Genomic DNA, 23,924 nt, shown 5'->3' on the forward strand with positions numbered 1-23,924 from the left:
GTATTACAAATCCGTTGAATCATGTGACTACTCTTGTCGCTGTGCAGTTATGTTGTGGAGAGTATAGTGTGTGTCGAATTCTTAATATCAATAACTGGACAGCAGTTATACGTTACTTTAATACCCTTTGATTTAAAATGAATACTACGAAAACAGTAAAATGTATCATTTTCATCAAGAATGGGAACTAGAATACATTTTTTGTAATGGTAAAAGAAAAATGTTGTTTGATTTACAATGCTTCGGTGGCTATACCCAAAAAAGGAAATTTAGAAAGACACTTCAATGCACTCCATGTAAATACCAATCGGATTTCTGCCTACTAATTACCTTAGAAAAAATAATTTAAAAGAACTTAAATCCAAATTCACACAACAAAATTTCTTCATGACACCTAATTTACAATCTAAAGCAGTAACTGCAGCATCATTTAAAGTGAGTCATCTTCTTGCAAAAAATGCAATCCATTTTCTGATGGTCAATACATCAAAGATGCATTTTTATAAATAACAGATTCTCTTTTTGAAAATTAAGAACAAAAATAATTAAAGTGCTCTTCAAGATTTGCAATTATCTCGAAATACTGTGATGCGATGCATCGAAAAAATGAGTAAAAATGTGAGTGAACAATTGCGTGTTAATATTACTAATTGTGTATCCTTTTCTTTACAACTGGATGAATCTACAGACGTCAGTAATACAGCTCAACTTCTCGTTTTTGTTCGTGTGATTTTTGATGATTCTGCCACTAGAGAAGAACTACAGGGTATGGTTTCATTAAAAGAAAGAACTAGAGGTCTTGATATATTTAACACATTCAAAAATTTTATTGAAAAAATTAAATTAGCACTATTTAAGCTCGTATGAATAACAACAGATGGAACTAAAGCAATGATGGGGCATCTTAACGGATTCATTGCATTATGCCAAAAAGGATGATTAATTTCCAGATTAGTTACCACTGTATCATCCACCAACAAGTGTTAGCCAGCAAAAGATTAAATACTAAAAGTGTTATGGACATAGCTTTCAAAATCGTGAATTCCAACAGAAGACAATTTCTTCAAAGAAGACTTTTCAAAACTCAATGAAAATGAACCAGATCTGATATTACACACAGATGTGAGGTGGCTGTGTCGGAGTAAATTTCTACGGAGATTTTGAAATTTGCTGAATGAAATTAAAAAATTAGTTGATCAAAGGAGAGATGATTATCAGCAGCTACAAGATACGAAGCGATTGTGTGATCTGGCTTTTTTTGGCAGATTTTACCAGTAAATTAAAGTGATCTGAATTTGGAATTACAAGGAAAAAATAAAAATGTTGGTGACGTGATTAGTAGTATTTCTGCATATAAATATAAATTTTTGGCAATGGCTAAGGATCTCAAAGAAAAACAATTCAATCATTTTACAAATATGCAAGATCATTTGCAAAAATAACCTTTTTTTTTTTTTTTTTTTAATTTAATAGTGAGAAATATGTTTCTGAAATTGAGAAAGTTGTGGATGATTTTGAAACCAGATTCAGTGATTTTAAAACAATTGAAGACATTGTTCAATATATTTCTTATCCATTTAATGTCGACTTAGATACGAAACAAATCAGAAAATGCTGAGATTTTTCACATGGAGAAAATATTACTTGAAAATGAAATTATTATATTGAAAAACGATATCTTTCTAAAAGCCAGATCATCAGAAAAAGACTTCCGGAAATATGTTTGCTGAGAAAAGTATCCAAATGTAAAAAAAAGGAGTGAACTTTTAAATTCTGTTTTGGTTCCACATGTCTATGTGAATTGGCCTTTTTGCATTTGAAACAAACAGATAAAGAATCACTCTACTCTTACGGACTTGCATACGAAAGATTCTTTACGGTTGGCCTTATCATAGTATATCTCCGATTTTGAAAGCTTGTCAGATGACACAAAGACACAAACTTCACATAAATTAAAACTTTAAATACGTATGAGTTTAAAATAAGAATTCTGAATTGTTATTTGATGTGTTTGACTCATGTCCCCAATATCTTGCATTGCAATACTCACAGTTGTAAAACATTTCCTATGTCATGCTCTTCCACATTAATTACAGCTTGTTGATTATTTGCATCCGGTACTTGATTAGTCCTATGGGTTTCACCGTCTTCTCATTTCCAATCTTGCTTCTCTTTCTTCAATGTTTTCTGTCCATCTTCGTAATCTTGTTTCGGTCTCTTTGTCTATTAGATCTCTCCTCTAATATTTTATTAGAATTTCTTCCACATTTTCTCAAAGTTCTTATACACTGTTCAGCCATTTTTACACTTCTTAAAACTTAGAACTGTTAATTAAAATTGACAGATAAAATAAACATACATCGATAGCTTTCAGGCATAGGCTGCCTTTCCTCAGTCGAAAAACGTTAGTACAGAAATTAAGGTCTTGCGAGGTGAACTGTGTGAATGGGTGCTGGCAACAATTAGCAGTTGAAAAATTTGGGCAGCATACCTAAGTATTTTTTATATATATATATATATATATATATATATATAAAAAATACTTAAGTATAAAATATTGTAGGTAGAACATGTTAACGAGCTTTATGTATAAAATTAAAACTAATGAATATACCGTATACCCTGGGAGCGATATATGTTGTGAAAGAAGTGGGGAGGGGGAATGAACCGGAAAATATCAGTTTTATTTTCCAATTCATTCCCCCCCCCTTCTTTCACAACATATATCGCTCCCAGGGTATACGGTATATTCATTAGTTTTAATTTTATACATAAAGCTCATTAACATGTTCTACCTACAATATTTTATACTTTAAACATTTTATATATACATATACACATTATGGCTGTAGGGTACTTTTTGCTATAGCAGTGTCCCTGATCCATAAGTTATGTTATTGTAATTCAGACTTATCTAATTTCAAACTTAATTTCCCCCCCCCCATATCATATAGCTTCTCTATATCATTATTCTTGATTTTATATATATATATATAGATGGAATAATGCATATTTGGCAATTCAGCTGAAAGGACTTGTTGGGTGAGTATCGGAAGCACTGTTTTTTGTATAAGCTTTAAAAGAGAAGAAGAGATGGAATTGGAATTCTTTAATTTTGGGGAAAAAATACCTTATGTTTTAGTCAGGATTGAAAAAAAAAAAAAACCTCTCTTTCAAGCACCTATTAAAAATAGAAGTGGGATTGTCTAAGATGACTGGCAACTAGAGTTGGGACCAACTGCACAGGATAAAGGCAGCTGGTTGATTATCTTTTTCAGACTTTCTCTTTCAAATTTGAAGGAACTGCTGTGGCATTTTTCATATCTGTTCTATGGCCAACATGTTGGACTGAGGCAGAATCAGTCCTACAAATAAAGTTGAGCCACTGAGCAAGGTCAAGCAATTAAGAAAAAGGATTGTTTTGGTATAATATTCTTCCCTACCAATGGTACTTCTACTTTGTGATGGTGGGGGTTGAGTATCTTAATGATTTTCAGAGCTATACTGGCAGTAGCAAAGTTACTAGCAAGGCCCATCTCTAAGGTGTAAAATCAAAAATACTCAATCCATTCAGAAGAACCTCTCTTTCAAGCACCTATTAAAAATAGAAGTGGGATTGTCTAAGATGACTGGCAATTAGAGTTGGGACCAACTGCACAGGATAAAGGCAGCTGGTTGATTATCTTTTTCAGACTTTCTCTTTCAAATTTGAAGGAACTGCTGTGGCATTTTTCATATCTGTTCTATGGCCAACATGTTGGACTGAGGCAGAATCAGTCCTACAAATAAAGTTGAGCCACTGAGCAGGGTCAAGCAATTAAGAAAAAGGATTGTTTTGGTATAATATTCTTCCCTACCAATGGTACTTCTACTTTGTGATGGTGGGGGTTGAGTATCTTAATGATTTTCAGAGCTATACTGGCAGTAGCAAAGTTACTAGCAAGGCCCATCTCTAAGGTGTAAAATCAAAAATACTCATTCCATTCAGAAGAATAGTCGAGTAGAAAATTTGGTATGGACTGGAAAGTGAAACAGGGACAGGAGGTAGAAAAAATGTATAATAAAGATCAGATGTTAGAATGTTAGATCCATTAATGGCAAAGAAAACATAAGAGAAGTATTGAAAAAATATAAAAAAACTCTTGGAAACAGAAAAAAGGAAAACAGTTACAAAAATACAACATTATATACTCATAAATAATGAGGTGAACAAAAATAAACATTAATGAGGGTGAGGGAGGTTGATTCATGAATATTTGGAAGAAAGCATAGTTGAATACTCATATTTCTGAAAGAATACTCGCAGCAAAATTCAAGAAATGTAAAATAATTTTACTTTCATTAGCATCTGTGCTCCAGAAGAGGAAGAAAACCACAATATGAATTAGAAAACTTTTTTAATGCTCTGCGAGAAATAATAGATAAAAATTAATGAAAAGGAACATATAATACAGGAACTCTTCTACTTAAGTAATACTTGACTTTACGCATGTTTTTGAAGGCCGGTGCAAACTTAAAAAAATCGTGAAAACGTATTTTGCATCCCGTAGGAATAAATGGAGGTATCGAAAATATCGTAATGTGAATGGAATAACGTGTTTTTTTTTTTTTTTTTTAATTTGTTCCAAGTCTTTGGAAGTTAAAAATTTCACTATACAGCAGACTCAATTTATTTACCGGGATCGGATTAACCGGGACACTTCAAGACTCCAAATTTAAAAAAAAAAAAAAAAAAAAAAAAATTAACCATAAATCAAAGAATTCAAGTAATAACTAGAATAGGTATAAACAGATATTTTGCAAGTCATGAGCGACAAGAAGCGGCATTATAAGTTGTCATTAGGAGATTAGTGTGCCTATTATCTTGCAACCCCTGCTGTCTTCACACCTGCCGCTCAAAAAAAAAAAAAAAAAAAAAAGACCAAATGTTTAGATGGTGCGTCATGCCGATTGTTGTGTGCAGTGTAAAAGGACAAATTTTGTTTCGTTATTTATGTCAGGGATGTTGGAATTTTTTTTTATAATAAATTTTTTTTTGTTTGTTTAGAAATTGCGAAAATGATGGGCAAACGCAAGAGTTGTGCTGTCATTTAAACAAAAACTTGAAATTATTGAAAAGTTTGAAAACAGTGCATCCATTAAATCTCTAAAGAACCATTATAATGTTGGTGACCAAACCATACGCGACATTGTAAAAAATAAAGGGAAGCATCGTATTGGACAGTGAGTAGTGCGTGGTAAGTTCTTTAACTATCACCATACTTATTACGTAGGTTGCTAAACATTTTTCGATTCAGCAAGTCCCTGGCTTACGTAGATTCAGACTTGCATTACGTTTTTATAATGTTTTTATGACACACACATTTCACCATAATGTAACAACTCGAAGAATTCCCGCTATCGGTATTATCGCAAATGCAACAAGATAGTTTACTACCCGTTTATAATTAGATGCACTAACAGAAAAGTCCAATAACTCGGAAAGTGCAATTTTTTTATGGCAGTGACTTCCAGAAATGTGCTTTATTAAAATTTGAACTTGCATGGGGTGATAATAGTAAATTTTCGCCTAATTCCTGTGAAGTTCTTTTCGGAAAACTTCGTTTTGACCGTTATCATGGTGCCCACTAAGAGAATAAGTGACAGCAGTACTAGTAATCTATCAAGAAAAGGAAAGCAATCGAGTTGGATCAGAAAATTAAAATAATAAGGATGTATGAAAATGGCCAAATATTAACAAGTATAACGCGGAATTGAGATTTGTCAGTGGCAACGGTGAACACAATAAAGAAGCAAGACAGAATACGAGAAGCGGTTGGCACCAATGAAGGTCAACTATAATATTAACCAAGGCTACGAAATACATACCAATTTTTACAGTACAATAACATGTTTTTTCTTCCTTTTATGTTTTCTTTTCTTATGTGCCACTCCAGCTACTTCACCGCTGTCCCGTGATAAAGTTTTTAATTGAACTTATTAAAAATATATAACTATTTTTCTTCATTCTTCTGAGGATATTATGTGAGTTTTGTACTTTTGACATATCAGAGATATAGCAGCAATATTCTTATTAGTCGTTCCCGATTTATGCAAATCTCACCTTACGTAAGAAGTCCTGGAACGTATCTCGTATGTTGCAGACTTGCTGTATTTTGGATTAACCGGGAAATCGATTATCCGGGAATATTTTTTTACCATCCATCCCGGAAAATCAAGAGTCTGCTGTATTACTAAGCTATTTATCTCTCTAAAAGATCATATTTATAATGAAAATTGCACTACCCTTCATCATTATCATATGTTCCCGTTTTAAGAATCAATTTTGAATGCCTTTGTGATATTTTTCGAAAATATGTTTCTGGAGGTCACAACCATAAAATAATAAAAACAATTTGCACTTTCCGGTTTATTGGGCTTTTCTGTTAGTGATATATATTATAAACTGGTAGTAAACTCGATCTTATTGCATTTGCAATTCACCAAAATCTTCAATCATAAAAAAAACAAATTTTCAGAAATTTCTCTTCATTCCTATTTACGTATTACAATTATGAATGGAAAGCGACCAGCGAAAAGTGCAAGTGGTGGTAGTGCCAGGAAACCAAACAAAATTGATTTAGAAATGAAGATAAAAATTATTAAGAAGTATGAAGCAGGACAAAGTTTGTCATCTATTGCAAGGGAATTAGGTCTTGCTGCTTCAACAGTGAATACTATTTTAAAGGACAGTGCGTGTATAAAAGAATATGTCAAAGGATGAATACACTTAAGATCAACAGTCTTCTGGTGCTATATCGAAGATGGAACAGCTGTTAATAATATGGATGGAAAATCAGATTCAGAAGCAGGTGCCCCTGAGTCCAATAGCCATTCAAGCAAAATCAACAAGTATTTATAAAGATATTAAGGATAAGTACAGTGAACCCTAACCCAAGTTCGTGGCAAGCAACGGGTGGTTTAATAGGTTCAAGCATCGCACTGGTTTCCACAACGTTAAAGTATGCAGTGAAGTTGTCAGTGCTGATTCTGCAGTATCAGAGAAATTTTGTGATGTGTTAGAAAAAATTATTGATGAAGGCTATTCAACGCAACAAATTTTTAACATTGATGAGACTGTTCTGTATTGGAAAAAAATGCCAGATCGAACATACATTGCCAAAGAGGAAAAGACAATGCCATGTTTCAAGTCTTCAAAAGATAGCGTCATGCTCTTCTCTTGCTTGGGGCTAATGCAGTGGGGAGATTACAGATTAAAACCACTGCTTGTGTACCATTCTGGAAATCCTCATGCATTTAAGGGCATCAATAAAGCCACCGTACCTGTACATTTCTGATTGAACCAGAGAGCATAGATAACAATGTCTCTTTGAGGATTGGTTTAAATGCTGCTTCATTCCCGAGGTTGAAAACTATTGTAACGACGATGACGTTCCTTTCAAGATTTTACTTTTATTAGATAATGCTTCTGGACAATCTATGCATCTAGATGATTTCAATTCGAAGAGAGTCATATTTCTACCCAAACACGACTTCACTCATCCAACCTACGGATCAGGGTGTTATTTCAAATTTAAAAGCATACTATTTATGCACATTTGCTCAGGCATTGTCTGCAGTAGACGAAGAGAAAAAGTTTACTTTAAGAGACTTTTGGAAATCTTACAATTTATTTACCGTACCATCTTAAACATTAATAAGGCCTGAGCGGAAATTACTAAAAGTTGTTTAAATGGCGCATGGAAGAAAATATGTCACTGGCACGTAAAAGGCTTTGAAGGATTTGAAAAAGACGAATCATATGAAGAGATTACAGATAAGATTGTAAAGGTCAGAGCTACTTCAGTTGGAGGTTGATGCCAAGGATGTGGAGGAGTTAATAGAGGAAGAAGAGAAGGAATTATCTAACAAAGAACTTATTGATTTGCAGGCAGCGACATTGAAAGAAGAAAATGCTGACGAAGTTCAAGATTAACCAAATGAGGAGCCAAGACACTTCATCACTAGAGAGATGGCAATGGCATTTTGTGAAATTGCATCGGCAATGGCGAGGTTTGAGAAGATGGATTCTGACAGCGAACGATTCTTAAGTTAGCAGAGGGGTGAATGATATGCTTGCCTGCTACAAAGAAATCTATGATGAAAAGAAAAAAAAGCCGCCGTCCAGTCATCCATTAATATGTTCTTTCGTAAGGTTCACCGGCCGCCCCCTTCTAAATCTCTACAGCCCTCAACCTCCGCAGCGGAATACTTATCACATGAAGAAGTCAATTCTGGCAATGATGCTTGAGAGGTAAACATACTGACGTTATGCCTGTCTCCTCTCTTTTTTCATAATTTTGAAATTTTTTTAAATTGCATGCTTTTGTAATTTTTCCTGCTTACGAGTTAAAAAAATTGAATAAATACAATAAATAATTCTTTTTACATATTCGTCTAACATTTCTTTTTTGATTCAATCAATTCAGCGAGAACAGTTGCGAGTGTTGCACAAGCATGGGAAAAATTCCGACTTGCGTAGCATTCTGCGGAACGCAAGTCGAAATTTTTAAATCTAAATTTTTAATTTAAAAATTTAAATTACAGAAAATATATGAATATTTAAGTATATACAACAAAATCATTAACAGTTTGTAAGGGTCCTGTAAGAGTTAAATTGGAATAAGGTGTAAAACGGAGTGGATCCTTATGTCAAGGATCTGGGTATATTCTTACCATGTGTACGCCATATCCACATTACCTAATACAGCATGTTGACCCCCCCCCCCACTTTTTTTACTACCGAATACACCACGAATTGTCAAACTAATAGAGTAAACTTATCTGCGAAAAGATTTAAACCTCCCAAGTACTTCCTAATTAATTTCACAAATATACGTGGTCCCAATTCTAATCTCAACGATTTCCATTTCCACTTGCAGTCTGCCAAACCCCATATACTTTTTCTGATAGAATCTCAGTTATCGGTTAATTTGACCACTCCTCATCTCAGTTGCCCAAATTATTCACTGTATGATTCCTTTCGCCTCAAATGTGGTACTTGTGCATATGTCCATTCCAATATTTCCTGTCAGAGACTTGGTAATTTGGAATCTCCTCTTCAATCTTCTCTGGCTTAAAATCTCTCTACCTCATTGTGTCAAATTCATCTGTTGTCTCTACCGTTCTCCCAACTCCACTAATCACTTTGAGTTCTTTGACTTCCTCTCTTTGCAATTTGACTTTCTCCAGTCCAACTTTCCTAACAGTGAGGTAATTTTTCTTGGTGATTTTAATGTTTACAACTCCAGCTGGCTTCGGTTTTCTAGTCACATCAACTCAGCTGGTCGAGATGCTGAGGCTTTTGCAATTACTAATGACCTTGTTCATTTACCTACAAGAATCTGGATAATCCTAACTATGCAGTCAACATGCTCGATATTTTTCTCACAAACATCCCTTCTGAGTACATGGTCAAAGTGAGTGGTCCTTTAGGCACTTCAGATCACATCTTGGTGATTCTCTTCTCCAATGGAGCCTTTATTTCATGGCTATTCCCAACCTTGTTGTTGTTTTTCAATTCCTACTATTAGTTTACACTCTCCCTATATATATATATCTTGTTCAAATTTTCAGTCGTTAATAAAATACTTTTTATTCATCCACTCAAGTTCAAATAAATTTTTTTAAACTTGTAGTGGATGACACTTGATGTTAATACAGTTTTTTCAAATATTAATTCATTAATTAAATTTAATTAATTAATTTTAGTTTTATATTGGAGAAAAAAATTTCTCTTATATAAATTTAGGAATAAAATTGAAATCAACAGGCAGTAGCTCAATCGGTAAAATGCAAGGATTTCAGTATTTTTCACGTGAAGGTGAAGAATGAGAGTTCAATTCTTGCGAAAATCAATAATTTCTTGATAAATTTTTGTTATTCATCCACTCAAGTTCAAATACATTTTTTTAAACTTGTAGTGGATGACACTTGATGTTAATACAGTTTTTTCAAATATTAATTCATTAATTAAATTTAATTAATTAATTTTAGTTTTATATGGGAGAAAAAAATTTCTCTTATATAAGATATTTAGCAGGATATAAATTTAGGAATAAATACCGTCAGTGGCGAAGCGTGTAGATCGCTGGAAAAAAATTTCTTTTTCAGATTCTTTTTTCATTCTGGGTTCTAGTCTGAGTCAAGGAGGGAACAAAATGGAAAATGAAACATGTGAATAAAAATAATAGTCCAACACCATATATAGAAAGGAAAATGGAAAATTGCAAGGAAATTCGCTTTCTATTTTGCCACTTAATATTGTGATTCTGTCATATGTATATACATATTTATATTAATTGTAATTATTTAATAAAAAGTAAACAAAATAAAATTTTTCTTTGTTGACCTAAGTAGGAATTGACTTAAAAAATTTTTTTTTTTATATTACTTGTTTGGTTTTTAGGAGCATTAGCAACTAAGGCCATATTGCTCCAGGGATATGCGGTGGTCATTCCCTGACCTTTCCACATCCTCCGTATTTGGTGGTCACGGGCTCGAACCCCGGTCTAATCAAGAAGCATGTGCTACACACTGTTGCTCCTGCACACCTAGCTACGGAGGTGCCTTCCCAACCTCGTATTGTTTGGCATTACAAGAATGCAAAATGGGATGATCTGCGAGATTTCCTTTCTTCTTTTCCTTGGTCGGATTACTGTTTCAAAACTTCTGATATCAACGTTTGCTCAGATCGTGTCAGTGAAATTATTCTTGTAGGAATGGAATCCTTTATTCCACACTCCACTTTAAAATCGCATCCTTTATCTAAACTTTAGTTTTCCAATAAATGTGCTAAGGCTGTTCAAGAGAAGAAAGTTGCATATCGTAGTTGGCTTGTTTCCTAATCTTCAGATTCATTTTCTGCCTACACCAAAGCTCGCAACAATTGTAAATCAGTTATTAATCCAAACTAGATTTTGAACAGGCTAAGGGTAGAAAACTTGCTTCTTGCTCTAATGGTAGCAGAGCATTCTGGTCTCTTGCCAAAGCTATTGACCACAACTTTTGCCCATCTCTGCTCCTACTTCTGTCAAAACCAGATGGTTCTGTTGTCACTTCAGCCAAGGATAAAGCTGACCTGCTAGTATCCCATTTTTCTTCCAACTCCTGTATCAATGATCTTGCTAAAACACCTCAACCATTCCTAACATGCTCCATTCAGTGCCTCCTGTGGTCTTCCGTCAGAAGGATTTTGACGAATCTTGATGTTAAGAAAGCTCCAGGTCCTGATGGTATTTCTCCACTTGGTCTCAAAACCTGTGCTCGTACTCCTGTTCTTTGCCACCTTTTTTCACTTTGTTATTCCGAAGGTGTTTTTCCTTCTGCTTGGAAATTTCTCATATCCAGCCAGTTCCTAAAAAGAGTGACAAAACCCTCCAATCAAATTATCATCCCATTTCAATTACTTCTACTGTTTCTAAAGTAATGGAGAAATCAATTAACCGCCAACTCTTAAACTACCTAGAAACCTTCTGTCTGATCAACAATTGCCAGTGTGGATTCCATCAGTGTCGATCCACTGGTGGTATTCTGGCTTATGTTACCCATTTATGGAAAAGTTCGGTGAAACACAAGCAGTTGCTCTTGACATCTCAAAGGCTTTTGCCAACTGTTTTTTGCAATTGGTTATCCAGTTTTCTCTCTGATCGCTCACTGAGCGATCAGAGAATCCACTTTTCCACTAATGCTGGTGTCCCCCAAGGTTCAGTTCTCTCCCCCACTCTTTTCTTCTCGTATATTAATGACCTTCTTCCATTGACTGGAAATCCTATCCATAGTTTTGCCGATGATAGCATGTTGCATTCCACTTTCCATTTTGAGAAACCTTGCCCTGCTCAATCAGCTTCAACTTCTCGAATATCTGCTACCAATTCCTTAAATGCCAATCTTCAAGTAATTCTTCAGTGGGGGCAAAGATATGTTCTTTGATTTCAATCCTTCTAAAACTCACTGTCTTATATCTCATAAAAAGGATTCTTCTGCTCCTATGCTTATATTCGATGACATTCCAATTTCTAGACAAGATCATGTATCTCTATTGAGGATTACCATGACTTCTAATCTCTCTAGGCATAAGCACGTTAGAAATATTGCTTCCTCTGCATCTAAAAAACTTGGTTTTCTCTTTTGCTCTCGGCATTACTTTTCTTCCAAACAGCTGTTCACTCTGTACAAATCGCAAATCTGCCCTACCATGGAATACTTTTCCCACATCTGGGGCAGTGCCCCTAAAACCTCTTTCAGGCTTCTAGATTCCATTCAGAAGAGGGCAGTTAGGTTAATTACTCATCTCTAACAGAGTCTCTCCACTCGCTGTCTCATAGACGTACTGTTTCTGCTGCATGCCTTTTCTACAAATACTTCCATGGGCACTGTTCTTCTGAATTGGCTTCTATAATTCCCGCTCTCTCTTTCAAAACAATCTGAACACGTGCCGCCAACATCCATTTACTGTCCAACTTCAAACTTTCCAGAACCAACTTTTCATCTTGTTTCTTCATTCAAATGCCGTTTTCTCGAACAAACGTCCTTTGTACGTATTTCCTGAAAATTAGTCTACAGAAGTTAGTCTAATGTCAACAAATATCTTCTTTCGTCTTCTCAACTTCCAACCCAAGCACGGTACTAAGTACTATAGGTTCTAATATCTCTTGTTTGGGGTTTTCATAAAAAAAAAAAAAAAAAGTAAACAAATGAAACCACAAAAATGAAGGTTGTAAGATATTATACAAAAATCATTATGGAACAAAATTAGGAGCTCTGCTATTATAGAATAATGAAAAATTGAATCCATAAACATTGGATGGGATGAAGATGTCAACCGAATAGAAAACCCAAGATTATTAAAAAAAAAAAAAAAAAAAAAACTAATGTAGAGAGGAAGAAGTAGAAAATCTTGCCAGAAGAAAGGAATTTTTCCATTTTAGCCCTTTTAAGTTTTATCGCTATCTACAATCAAAAAGGAGAGTTGTTTGGTTTTTACTGTAAATAGTTTTCTTTTTTGAATGTTTTGAATTTTTGCCACTTTTGAAGATGCATTCTTTGCAGACAGTATCTTTAGTAAAACAGCAGTGATGTAGAAGATTGAAACTGAATATCATACTGGAAGAATACTAAAATTCACATTTTCAGGTTATAAAATGCACCAAGTATACCTTTTGAAGGAATGAGTTTTTTCCCTCTCACAATGCCTCTCACACACCTTATGTAAAACAAGTTTTCAGTTCTTTCTGCTACAAAATTAAAGTATCATTCCAGACTGAAATTGATAATGGATCAAGGTTACCATTTCAGAATTGGAAGCAAAGATTGGAAACTTTGTTCATCAAAAACAGGCTTGTCCTTATTGAATGTTATTATTGAGTGTCCTTATTGAGTGTTTCCTGCAGCTTGAGGCATCATTATCTTAAGGCATCTTAATTGATGTTATATTTTTTTTGCAAAGGAGGGTCAAAATTTTTCAGGATTTGTTATTTAAACAAATAAGTGGTGTGATCCAAAAGTTTGGGGAACTGACTTCTTATCTTGAAATTATGACATCATTAGTAAATTGTGACCTCACAGCACATTTAGTAACTCGTTTAGGCATGGTAATGCATGAATCATCCATTTATCTGCAGTCAGTATGAATTAAGGTCATGTTGAGAAGGTGTATTATGCATTTTGTTGCATTTTAAAATGGGTAATTTTACTGAGCAGCAAATTGAGATAGAAATCTACAAAATACAAAAAACTTTCAGAGAAGGTGCCACATCTTTTGAAGACTTCAGTAATTTGTCAGTTTTAAAAGGACTACTCATTAGTCAAAGATTATTATGGCTCTGGCCACGTGTCAACTTCAGAAATCATTGATTCAATTGCTTATGTTTGTGACCTTGATCAGATGTGATTAAAGTGTAATTATCTGAAGTTTCGAGTGAAATTGGTATTTTCTTATGGAATGCCAATCAATTTTAGCACAAGATATAATAGAAATATGACACATTTCAGGCGGGCTTATGCCTTGCATCCTTGACAATCACTGAGTGGCAAGTTTGTGAGTGTGTCGGTGTGCTGATGCTGCCTGACAAGTGCCACTACTGATTACTTCATTGTTATCAGTAGTGAATGGTGGGCTTGCAGCTATGACTGAGAAACAAAGGTTTCTCCCCTGTAGAAGACTCCATTACATCAAAGAGGAGGGAAAGGAAAAAAGCAAGGATCTTGATAAAATGGGTTTTTTGATTTTCAGGGAATTGTTTCCTGGTCAAACTGTGAATACTACAAAACAGTTGTACAGTGATTGCACAGTCCTTTTCAGAGAAAAGAGCCAGCCAGAAAAAGTAGCCTTCAGGGATTGACACATGCACTATGCCAATACCCCTGCATGTGCAGTGCTTTCCATTCAAGAACTTCTTGAAAATCACTATCACTGTGGTCCCCTGTTTGCCATACTCATGTGATTTAGCTACCTGTAATTCCTCCCCCCCACCGAAAATTATTCAGAATGTGATTGGTACTATTAGAAATTCAAAAATAAGCCTATAAAGAATAGTTCCAGAATTTGGAGATGCATTGGAATTTGTGTATACCTTGTCAAGGAGACTACTTCAAAGAAGATCGATCTGAATAGCTGGTAACCTTCATCACTTCCCAATTATTCAATCCTTGAACTCTTTTTGACCACATCCTGTATATACAAATAATTATATATGAATTTTTCAAAATGAAGATTGGCTATTCCACACTTTGTTCATCAGTCATATAATTGCAAAAAGGTTCTCTAAAGTTCTTTTCTGAAGGTTCTTTGATTGTCATAGCTGCCATAATTTTGCAGCTTGAGGAGAACCATTAGTATTTTAGGAGCTTATTGACAGTCCATGTACTGTTTGAGGTATATATCATAATGTTGAGAAATCATAAGATTTATTTGTGGTGGCTTCAAGATGAGCTTTGGGAGCAGTAGTCATCAAATTTTTAAATCATGTGCAGAAATGATTGCAGCTGTAAATAATAAGTGGATAGGACTCTTCCTCCTTGAGGAAACATAAGCAGAGATCACGTTATGTGATTGTCTATAAGCATCAACTGTAGTGTCCTGTCGCAGAGGAGCAGTGCTATTTGAACCAGAGGATACTTCCCTAGCTTGCTTTTACAAGAAAATGTCTCATTTTCCTTCTGTAATATATGCCTTAGATATAATTTATGTAACCAAAACAGTGATTTAAAAAAAAAAGTATAAGATGCATCCTAGATTTCTGTGGCGGAATTGAACTCTTACATAGGAGAGTATAGGTATTAACTTTATTTCTCAATTTGAAATCAGTTAATAAAATATAAAATGGTGAATAGTTTACACCCTCATCCCAACCCATTGAATGACAATGGGTTAGTTGGGAGGGATATAAACTGTTTTCACAAGTTTAAATTCTTCATGTATTTTTGTTATTAGTAAATTATGGTTAAAAAACTGAGTAAATGATGCAATTGCTTTCATTTTCAGGGAAGAACTTTCAGATGCAAATCAGTTAGATGAAACATGGGTGACAGTATTTGGGTATGTGAAGTACTTTTTTGTATAAAATAAACCTGATTGGTTTTAAATTATTTTTAATGATAAGTTCACATCGTTCATAGTACTCTTATACTATAAAGAACAGTATAGTTTTCTTTTTGTTACAAACATAAAAGGTTTCAAGCTAAAGGCCAGTACTTTGGTAGCACTTTGCACTAATTATAGAAATGCTGTGGCCTACCTCTGTATTCTGTAACTGCATACCTGCAGATTTCTGCGATTTTTCTGTAAAATTGATAGAATATTTCTCCTACAGTTTTTTTTTGAATAGCTTCATTTTTTGTCATTTATGTTATGTTTTTACAGTACAAGCCTACAGAAAATTAAGTGAAGGTCATATTTATTGATAATATTCAAAATAAATAAATCTATGAGTTAGCTGTATGTATTAATACCTATTTCAACATTTTCCATCTTTCTAAAGTAAATTTATAGGGTGGGTTAGAATGATGGGTACATGCACATTGAGAATCAATGACTAGAAAAAGGACTTTGCTGTAATTGGTAACTAACTTCCTGTGACTTGCCCTGCATTATTGTATGAGCAACTGTACTTGCTTGTACAATATGGGGGATTCAGGATATGATTATGGTGAGTACAGTGTGCACATATGTGACTTTTATTTTATTTATTGTGTGTAAGCAGTTCCATCCAAGTGTAACCATCTGGTTTCTGTCCTTGCTCTGTGGGGGTGCAGGAGTTCAGAAGTACATAGAATCTAATGCAATGCATCTGTTGCAGTAGGTAACCTGTGTGGGAGTCAGTTTGGTGTGAAATAAAAGCACTGGGAAAACAAATGAGAATGGGTGTATGATGAGTATAAAGAACAACTGTACAGACAAATAAGGAAAACAACAAATCAGAATGTTATAATGGAGATTTTAACTTTCTGGATATTGATGGGAACTTGTGGATTCATCACACACACACACACAGTAGCAGAAATGGGCCCCGGGTGCCAAGCGTTTCCGTGGCCAAGCGATTCTCGTGCGATTGAAAAGCGTTTTTCTCTAAGCGACTAGGTTCTCTTTTGTTTTCTCCCTTGCTTATTAAACTTTTTCGTTAAGTAGCTCTTTTTCTTAAAAGCACTAAGAAGAGAGCCCAGAAGAAGGAAAGAACCTTTTTCTTTAATTTAATTCGTCTTACTAATTGTACTAACCTATACACTTGGCCACAAGCAGCACTGCTCCTGCCTCCCCGTGGTGGGGCCGGTAATCTGTGTGGTAAAAATACACCCCCAGGGCCAAAAGGAGCTAACATGGATACGAGTAATTATCCACCTTTAGAGCCATCAAGCTCAAGGTCAGAAATTCCTGACAACGACCGTGACACCAACCAGCCCAAAAGGCTTAGAAGGGAACCTGAATGCCATGATGAATTACCAAATTTCTTGGTGATTCATTCCTTATCCTCCCAACCTGTAGGCAAATTATCACCATTCTTGATTCAAAAATATTTGGAATCAATTGCTGGATCACCAAAAATGGTGAAAAGACTACAATCTGGAGATCTCCTCATTGAAACTGCCACCGCTAAACATTCTGAGCGGCTCTTAAACACAACATCATTTTGTGGGCTTACAGTATCAATTACTCCACACAGAACCTTAAATTCATCAAAGGGTGTAATCAGTGAGTGGGACCTAATTACAGTCTCCGAAGAAGAGCTACTTCAAGAACTAAGTAGTCAAAAAGTTACAAATGTGAAACGGATTATGACTAAAAAAGATGGAAATCTCACTCCAACGAGATCGATCATTTTAGCATTCAGTACACCAGACTTACCATCCTCAATTAAAGCTGGCTATTTGAATTGTTGTATTAGACCATTTATCCCGAATCCCGTTCACTGCTTCAAATGCCAGAAATACGGGCATTCGCAGCAGGCATGTAGAGGTGAGGCCATATGTCCCGTCTGAGGCTCTAAAGATCACACTCAAGCGGATTGCTCTGTCAAAACCCCTGTTTGTCCAAACTGCAAAGAAAGCCACCCAGCTTTTTCCAAAACCTGTGAGCTATGGATTACAGGAAATAAAATTCAAAAGTACAAAATAGAAAATAAAGTCACCTTCCCTGAGGCGCGTAGACAAGTTATGTCGACCATGCCTAGTAGTTGTTCCTATGCAGCTCGCACTCGGAACTTTGTTTCTACTGCAGCTCAAACAGATGTATCAGTTCCACCTAACACCTCTCTAGCAAACTGGCTCAAATCTACGCTTTCAACCTCAAAGAAAGATAATCCTCCAAAAAGAACTAGTGAAGCCACAAATACTCCAATCAGCATTCCTACTCATACCCCATTAGTCCCAGTTGGAAAAGAACAATTAAAATCTGAATCATTCTCTAAAAAACGGAATCTCCCTCCAAAAACATTGATGTAGATGAGCTGCTAGACAATGAGGAACCTATTCCATGCAGATGACACCATGGATACTGGACGCCCCACATTCTCAAAAAAGGACCGGAAAAAATATCCCATGCACGGAAAACAGTCAGAAGAATCACCCTCAGGTAAACCTAAATAATGAATAAGATCATACAATGGAATTTCAGAGGACTAAACACTCATTCTGATGACTTAAGAGATTTAATAGCTCAATTTAATCCCATAGGTGTATGCTTACAGGAAACATTCTTGTCACCCCAAGTTTTGCCAAAATTTTCAAGTTATACCATTTACAGATGGGATAAGAACTTGGTATCACCTGCACGTGGAGGAGTTGCTATTCTTGTTAACGCTAACATACCATCCAAGCCGATCCAATTGAGAACTACCCTAGAAGCTGTGGCAGCTCGCCTTGCAGTTGGTACGTCATTTTCCATTGTTTCCATTTATATTCTGCCATCTGCCCCACTTCTGCTTTCAGAACTTGACAACCTCATTGCACAACTCCCAACACCAATTTGTCTTTTTTGTGACTTTAATGGACACCATCCATTGTGGGGATCGGCCACAATGGATATAAGAGGCAAATTGATGGAGGAATTCATGCATAATAATGATCTTAATTTATTAAATTCTGGATCTCCTATCTACATCCACTTAGCAACCGGATCTGCTTCCGCAATAGACTTGTCAATTTGTTTCACCATCCATATTTCCAATCATGACATGGTCGGTATTAACCGATCCCTTCAACAGTGATCACTTTCCAATTATTTGCTCGCTACAAACAGGGGTAACTTCAAATCCTAACCAACGATCCACTTGGCATTTTAAAAATCAAACTGGGGTGGCTATTCTGCCCAGATACGCTTAGACAGATTTTATGTTCAAAGACAACATATTGATGATGTCAACACTTACATAACCAATCAGATTCTGACTGCAGCTAAGGCCTCCATTCCAAAATCCACACCATATCGAAAACACAGAAATCACTGGTGGAATACAGATTGTTTAATTGCCAAACAGGAAAAAAACCGCGCCTGGAATCATTTCTGCAAGTATTCCACCACTGGTAACATAATTGCTTTTAAAAGACTAAAAGCAAAAGCTAGACAAGTTAGGCGGAAAGCGAAACGGGATTCATTGATTGCTTTTGCCTCCACCATTACCAAAGACACGGACACACAAGTCATCTGGAAAAGAATACAGGCACTAAATGGCAAATTTGCTCGGCTGCCCTCTCCAATACTTCATTGGAAAGGGAAAGACATTTCTACTCCCGAAGAAGTTGCAAATGCATTAGCAGAATCATTTGCAAAAATATCAGCTTCTGCCACCTATGCCTCCACCTTCCAGAATATCAAAGCAGGTGCAGAACGGTATAAAATTAACTTCTCCACGCGCCGTTCATTCCCGTACAACCAACCGTTTATGTTAATAGAACTTCAAGAATCATTAAACAGATCTTCCAATAGTGCTGCAGGTCCAGATGGAGTTCATTACATTATGTTAAAGCATTTACTTGGAGAAGACTTGAGAACCCTATTAATTTTTTACATTCGGATCTACTCTGAAAATGCCTATCCATGTTCATGGCACCATTCGTTCATTATCGCCTTACCAAAAGCAGGAAAAAATCCTTCCTGTGTTGAAAACTACAGGCCAATATCTCTTACGAGCTGCATTGGAAAATTTTTCGAAAGACTGGTTCATACTAGGCTCACTTACATCCTGGAGTCAGAGAATCTCCTTCCAGATCACCAGTATGGCTTTCGAAAAAAATAGATCAACCCTAGATGTGCTCATTAAAGCCGAGTCTCATATCCGAAATGCCTTTTTCATGAAACATCTAGTCATGGTCAATTTAGATCTTGAAAAGGCATTTGACACTACATGGCGGCATGGTATTATTATGGACCTTTACCATCTGGGGCTTAGGAGTCATTTGCCAGAAATAATTCAGAATTTCCTGCAATTGCGCTCTTTTCAAGTCCGATACAAAAACGTCCTCTCTATATCTCACATTCAGGAAGAGGGAGTCCCGCAGGGATCAATACTCAGTCCAACACTGTTTTCAATCTGAGTTAGCAGCATGACACGAGATATCCCAAAAACTGTTCAAACTTATATGTATGCAGATGATCTTACCATTTCCTGTCAATTTCAAAGTATGAATACCATTGAACGGCAGCTACAACTTGCCATAACCAAAATAGAATCCTGGACTTCACGGAACGGTTACAGACTGTCAGAAAAGAAATGCACTGTCACTCACTTTTGCAAGAAGCGAGCTCTCCATCCTGAACCTGAATTACAAATAAACAATACTCCAATCTTGCTCGTTAATACCATTAAATTTCTTGGACTACTATTAGACCGCAAACTAAATTTCCAGGCTCACATTACTTATTCGAGAACTTCTTGTTTAAAGCATTTAAATATACTTCGTTCGGTATCATCTATGTCATGGAGAGCTGATCGGTGTACTTTGCTGCATCTTTATAGAAGTTTAATCCGTTCACGGCTAGATTATGGTTGTATTATGCGTAGAAAAACGCATAATACAACCATTATGCGTAGAAAAACACTATTATGCGTAGAAAAACACTACTGCTTCACTACGCTGCTAAGATCCAGAGTCTACCATCGCACCCAAGTTGGGAGTATCTCTATAATACTCGTTGGGATGTCTTCTATGAGAGCAAGCCAAATGAAAATAGACCCGCCTCTCTCAGGATCAAAGAGCTTGTTCAGACTTGGAATGTCAATTTAAATGAAATCTTCCAAGACACAACTACACCTGTTGCTCCTTGGACATATGTGTCTGTCTCTCAAGATACATACTTCCTCCAGTGGGGGGAAAATATACCTTCCTGCAATATCAGACAGTTACATTCAGCTCATGCTACTATGAACAACCATGCCTGTAAAATTTATACGGATGGTTCAAAAACTGAGAGTATGGTAGGTGCTGCAGCAGTTTTTCCTTTATGTACAATTTCAGCCACACTACCGCTTGCTTGCAGCGTCTTCACAGCTGAATTATATGCCATTAAGTTAGCGCTTAGTAAGATAATTGAGCTTTCCATCTCATCTGCCATAATTTACACAGATTCTCTTAGTGCTGTCTCTGCCATAAGGAAGAATTCCTCCATTTCTCACCCTACATTGAAACAGATTCATTCCCAGCTATTTGCTTGCAGTGTGTCCAATCAGTCAATCAGTTTTTGCTAGATCCCTGGCCATTCAGGCATTCCGGGAAATGAAAGTGCCGACTTTGCCGCTAAACATCCTCAGCCCACTCTCTCACAACATCCTCAGTTTCTTTTCTCTGATTTTAAGTCTGTCATACGCAAAGCCTGCTACAATAAATGGTCACAGACCTGGAAAAGTGACCCTAACAATAAACTTTTACCAGATAAAAGAAGATCCAAAGCTGTGGCTGTCTGGCTTCCGAAGAAACAGACGAGAGGAAGTGGTACTGGCAAGACTCAGGATTGGACACACTCACCATACTCATCTCTTTCTATTATTGGGTGAAAGCCCACCACAGTGCCCATCCTGTCAGATGCAACTTACAGTCTGTCATTTCCTGGTTGATTGTCCCTTACATTCAACCATCCGGTCAAACACTTTTCAGTCTCTCTCTCTAAATTGAATATATCACCTGATTTATCTTGCATCTTAGGAAATGAAGCAAATATTGAAGAACTTTTATTATATCTAAAACATATTGGTTTGTACAGAAGCATATAATGTAATTTCTCTAACAATATGCTTTTTGTCAATTAACGATGAAGAGACACAATTTGGCCTTAGTAGCCCTTGTGTCGTTAAACCGAACAACAACAACAGTAGCAGAAATTTTCTGGATTTATTGTAAGACTGTTTTCTGGAGTAGCATGTTAGGCAATGAGAGAAAGCAGCATTCTTGCCCTGATTATTTGCAGCAATTCTTCTTGCATTAAGAATCTTCAAATAAAAGAACCATTAGGTGACAGTGATCACAGTATATTTATATGAGATTTACTTAAAGATGTAACTACTGTCAGGGGCAGAGGGATGGGCTTTTGCTACAGTGGTCTCAGTCAGTTTTTAAATTATTTTCATTGGCAACAGCTGATACTGTTACCAAACTGCAAACTCTAAACGGAAACCATTCAAGATGGTAATTGTAGAAGCTATTAAGCTTTCTATATCAACTAAGAGATATTGTTCAAGGTTTTGACCTAAATGAATATCAGATGAATTAATGAAACTAGCAGCAGACAAGAAAAATACATGAATGATTATAATTTAGCAGGAGACACAAACCTATGGTAAGTGTAAACTAGTTTGCAGTTAAATATCCGTCATGTGCATCTGTGAGGAGACCTCCTAGTGATGCAGCTGGGCTTCTAGATTAGCATCTGGAATCCAGTGCCCATATCTTGTTTACAGGGTTATATCATTGGAATCCGACACGTACCACTGTGACCTGTGGAAACTCAGAAAAGGGGATTCTGGTGGGTGAGGTGCCTAGCTCTAATACACCACTTTGTCCCCTGCTTCGACGACAGGAGGTCCCAGACTGGCCCAACTGGGATCAATCAGCAGGTGGTTCTTTCATCCTAAGGTCAACTGCATTCTTATAAGTCTTCTTCCCTTTGGTCCTGGGATAGGGCCAAGACTTATTGGAAATGTGGGTATGATTCTCTAAACGAACTTTTCATCCCATTTGCGTACACAGTACTTGCTAGTTAACGAGTGGGCATCCTCTTGTAGCAATCTGTGGTGAGTGAGGTATTTAGGGTATCAGAAATTTCTATTTTACTCTCATGAGTAATTTAAATTAATCTTCTGGGGCCCCCAATGAGGCCATACCTAACCAATCGGATGACACCGATACCTCTGTGTAAAGACCCACAACTGAGATAAACTATTATCAGTAACACTGCTTTGCCTCATTGTCTATTTCACCAGAGAACGGTCAATTGGGGAAATGCCATCCTCCTTCATCCAGCAAAGATTAGATGGGCTTGGCAGAATCTCCAAAATCTGTGAAAAGACTGCATGCTGAAGACATTTTAAAAATGTCTTTTGAAAGTTAAGTCCGAAACGCCCAGCAAATTCAGAAAGCCACAATGATAGGGGAAATATCTATCATTGTAACCCCCATAAAACTCCGAACTCTTCATATAGTGTCATTTCAGAGTGGGATCTTCACATCTCTGAAGAAGAAATCTGACCTGAATTGAAATACCAAGCAGTGACAGTTTAGCAACTCTTAATGCATAAGGATGGCAGTGGAGTCCTGTTCCTATGTGAGTTTTCATCCTAACATTCAACACTCACTGCCTTCAAGTTCCATCAAGGCAGGCTACTTAAACTGCCCAGTTTTATGTGCCAAATCCACTAAGGTGTTTTAAATACCAAAAGTATGGCCCTTGGGTCCTCTGCCTGTGCTCAGTGTAGCGGCAAAGACCAAAAGAGCAAGGAATTTTTAATGTCTAAGCCAATTTGTACAAATTGCCAAGGAGAGCATCCTACATTCTCTCAAGCATGCTAGCAATGGAAGGAAGAGAAAGAAATCCAAAAACTGAACATTTCTTACCAAGAAGCTGGGAAACATATCTAATCAGTAAATAGAGGCAGGCCTTCATACACCCAGAATGTTTCTGGGAAGTGTACCATAGGGATACAAAAACTGAGATGACCATACCAACATCAGAGTCATTTACTCCCACTGCTTGCTATTTATTAAGCTCGCAAAAACCCACCCAGAAAGACCACCAATCAGCTGCCAATCCTGTATCTGTGCCTCCTAATACTCCACTTGTAACAAAAAAAAAAAAAGATCAAAAATAACAATAGGTAATAATAAGATCAAAAAAAAACTTTCTGGTGTAACACAGGAAGACATGGACACTGATGTAAAGGAGATAACAGATGATTTAGTCA

At 36.2% G+C, this 23,924-nt stretch overlaps 1 protein-coding gene across 1 annotated transcript in view; it reads left to right on the forward strand.

Annotated features, from left to right (window-relative positions):
• Positions 1-23,924, forward strand: part of Nup35 (nucleoporin 35) — a 124,684-nt gene that overhangs the window by 70,108 nt on the left and 30,652 nt on the right. Inside the window, exon 8 of the mRNA XM_090386127.1 lies at positions 15,524-15,577. Within this exon, the coding sequence (XP_090242253.1) occupies positions 15,524-15,577 (54 nt within the window). The remainder of the gene's footprint in view (positions 1-15,523; positions 15,578-23,924) is intronic.

The sequence above is a fragment of the Mastigoproctus giganteus genome, chromosome 12 (genome assembly GCF_048544385.1).
Source record: "Mastigoproctus giganteus isolate SK-2022 chromosome 12, ASM4854438v1, whole genome shotgun sequence".
Classification (NCBI taxonomy): domain Eukaryota; kingdom Metazoa; phylum Arthropoda; class Arachnida; order Uropygi; family Thelyphonidae; genus Mastigoproctus; species Mastigoproctus giganteus.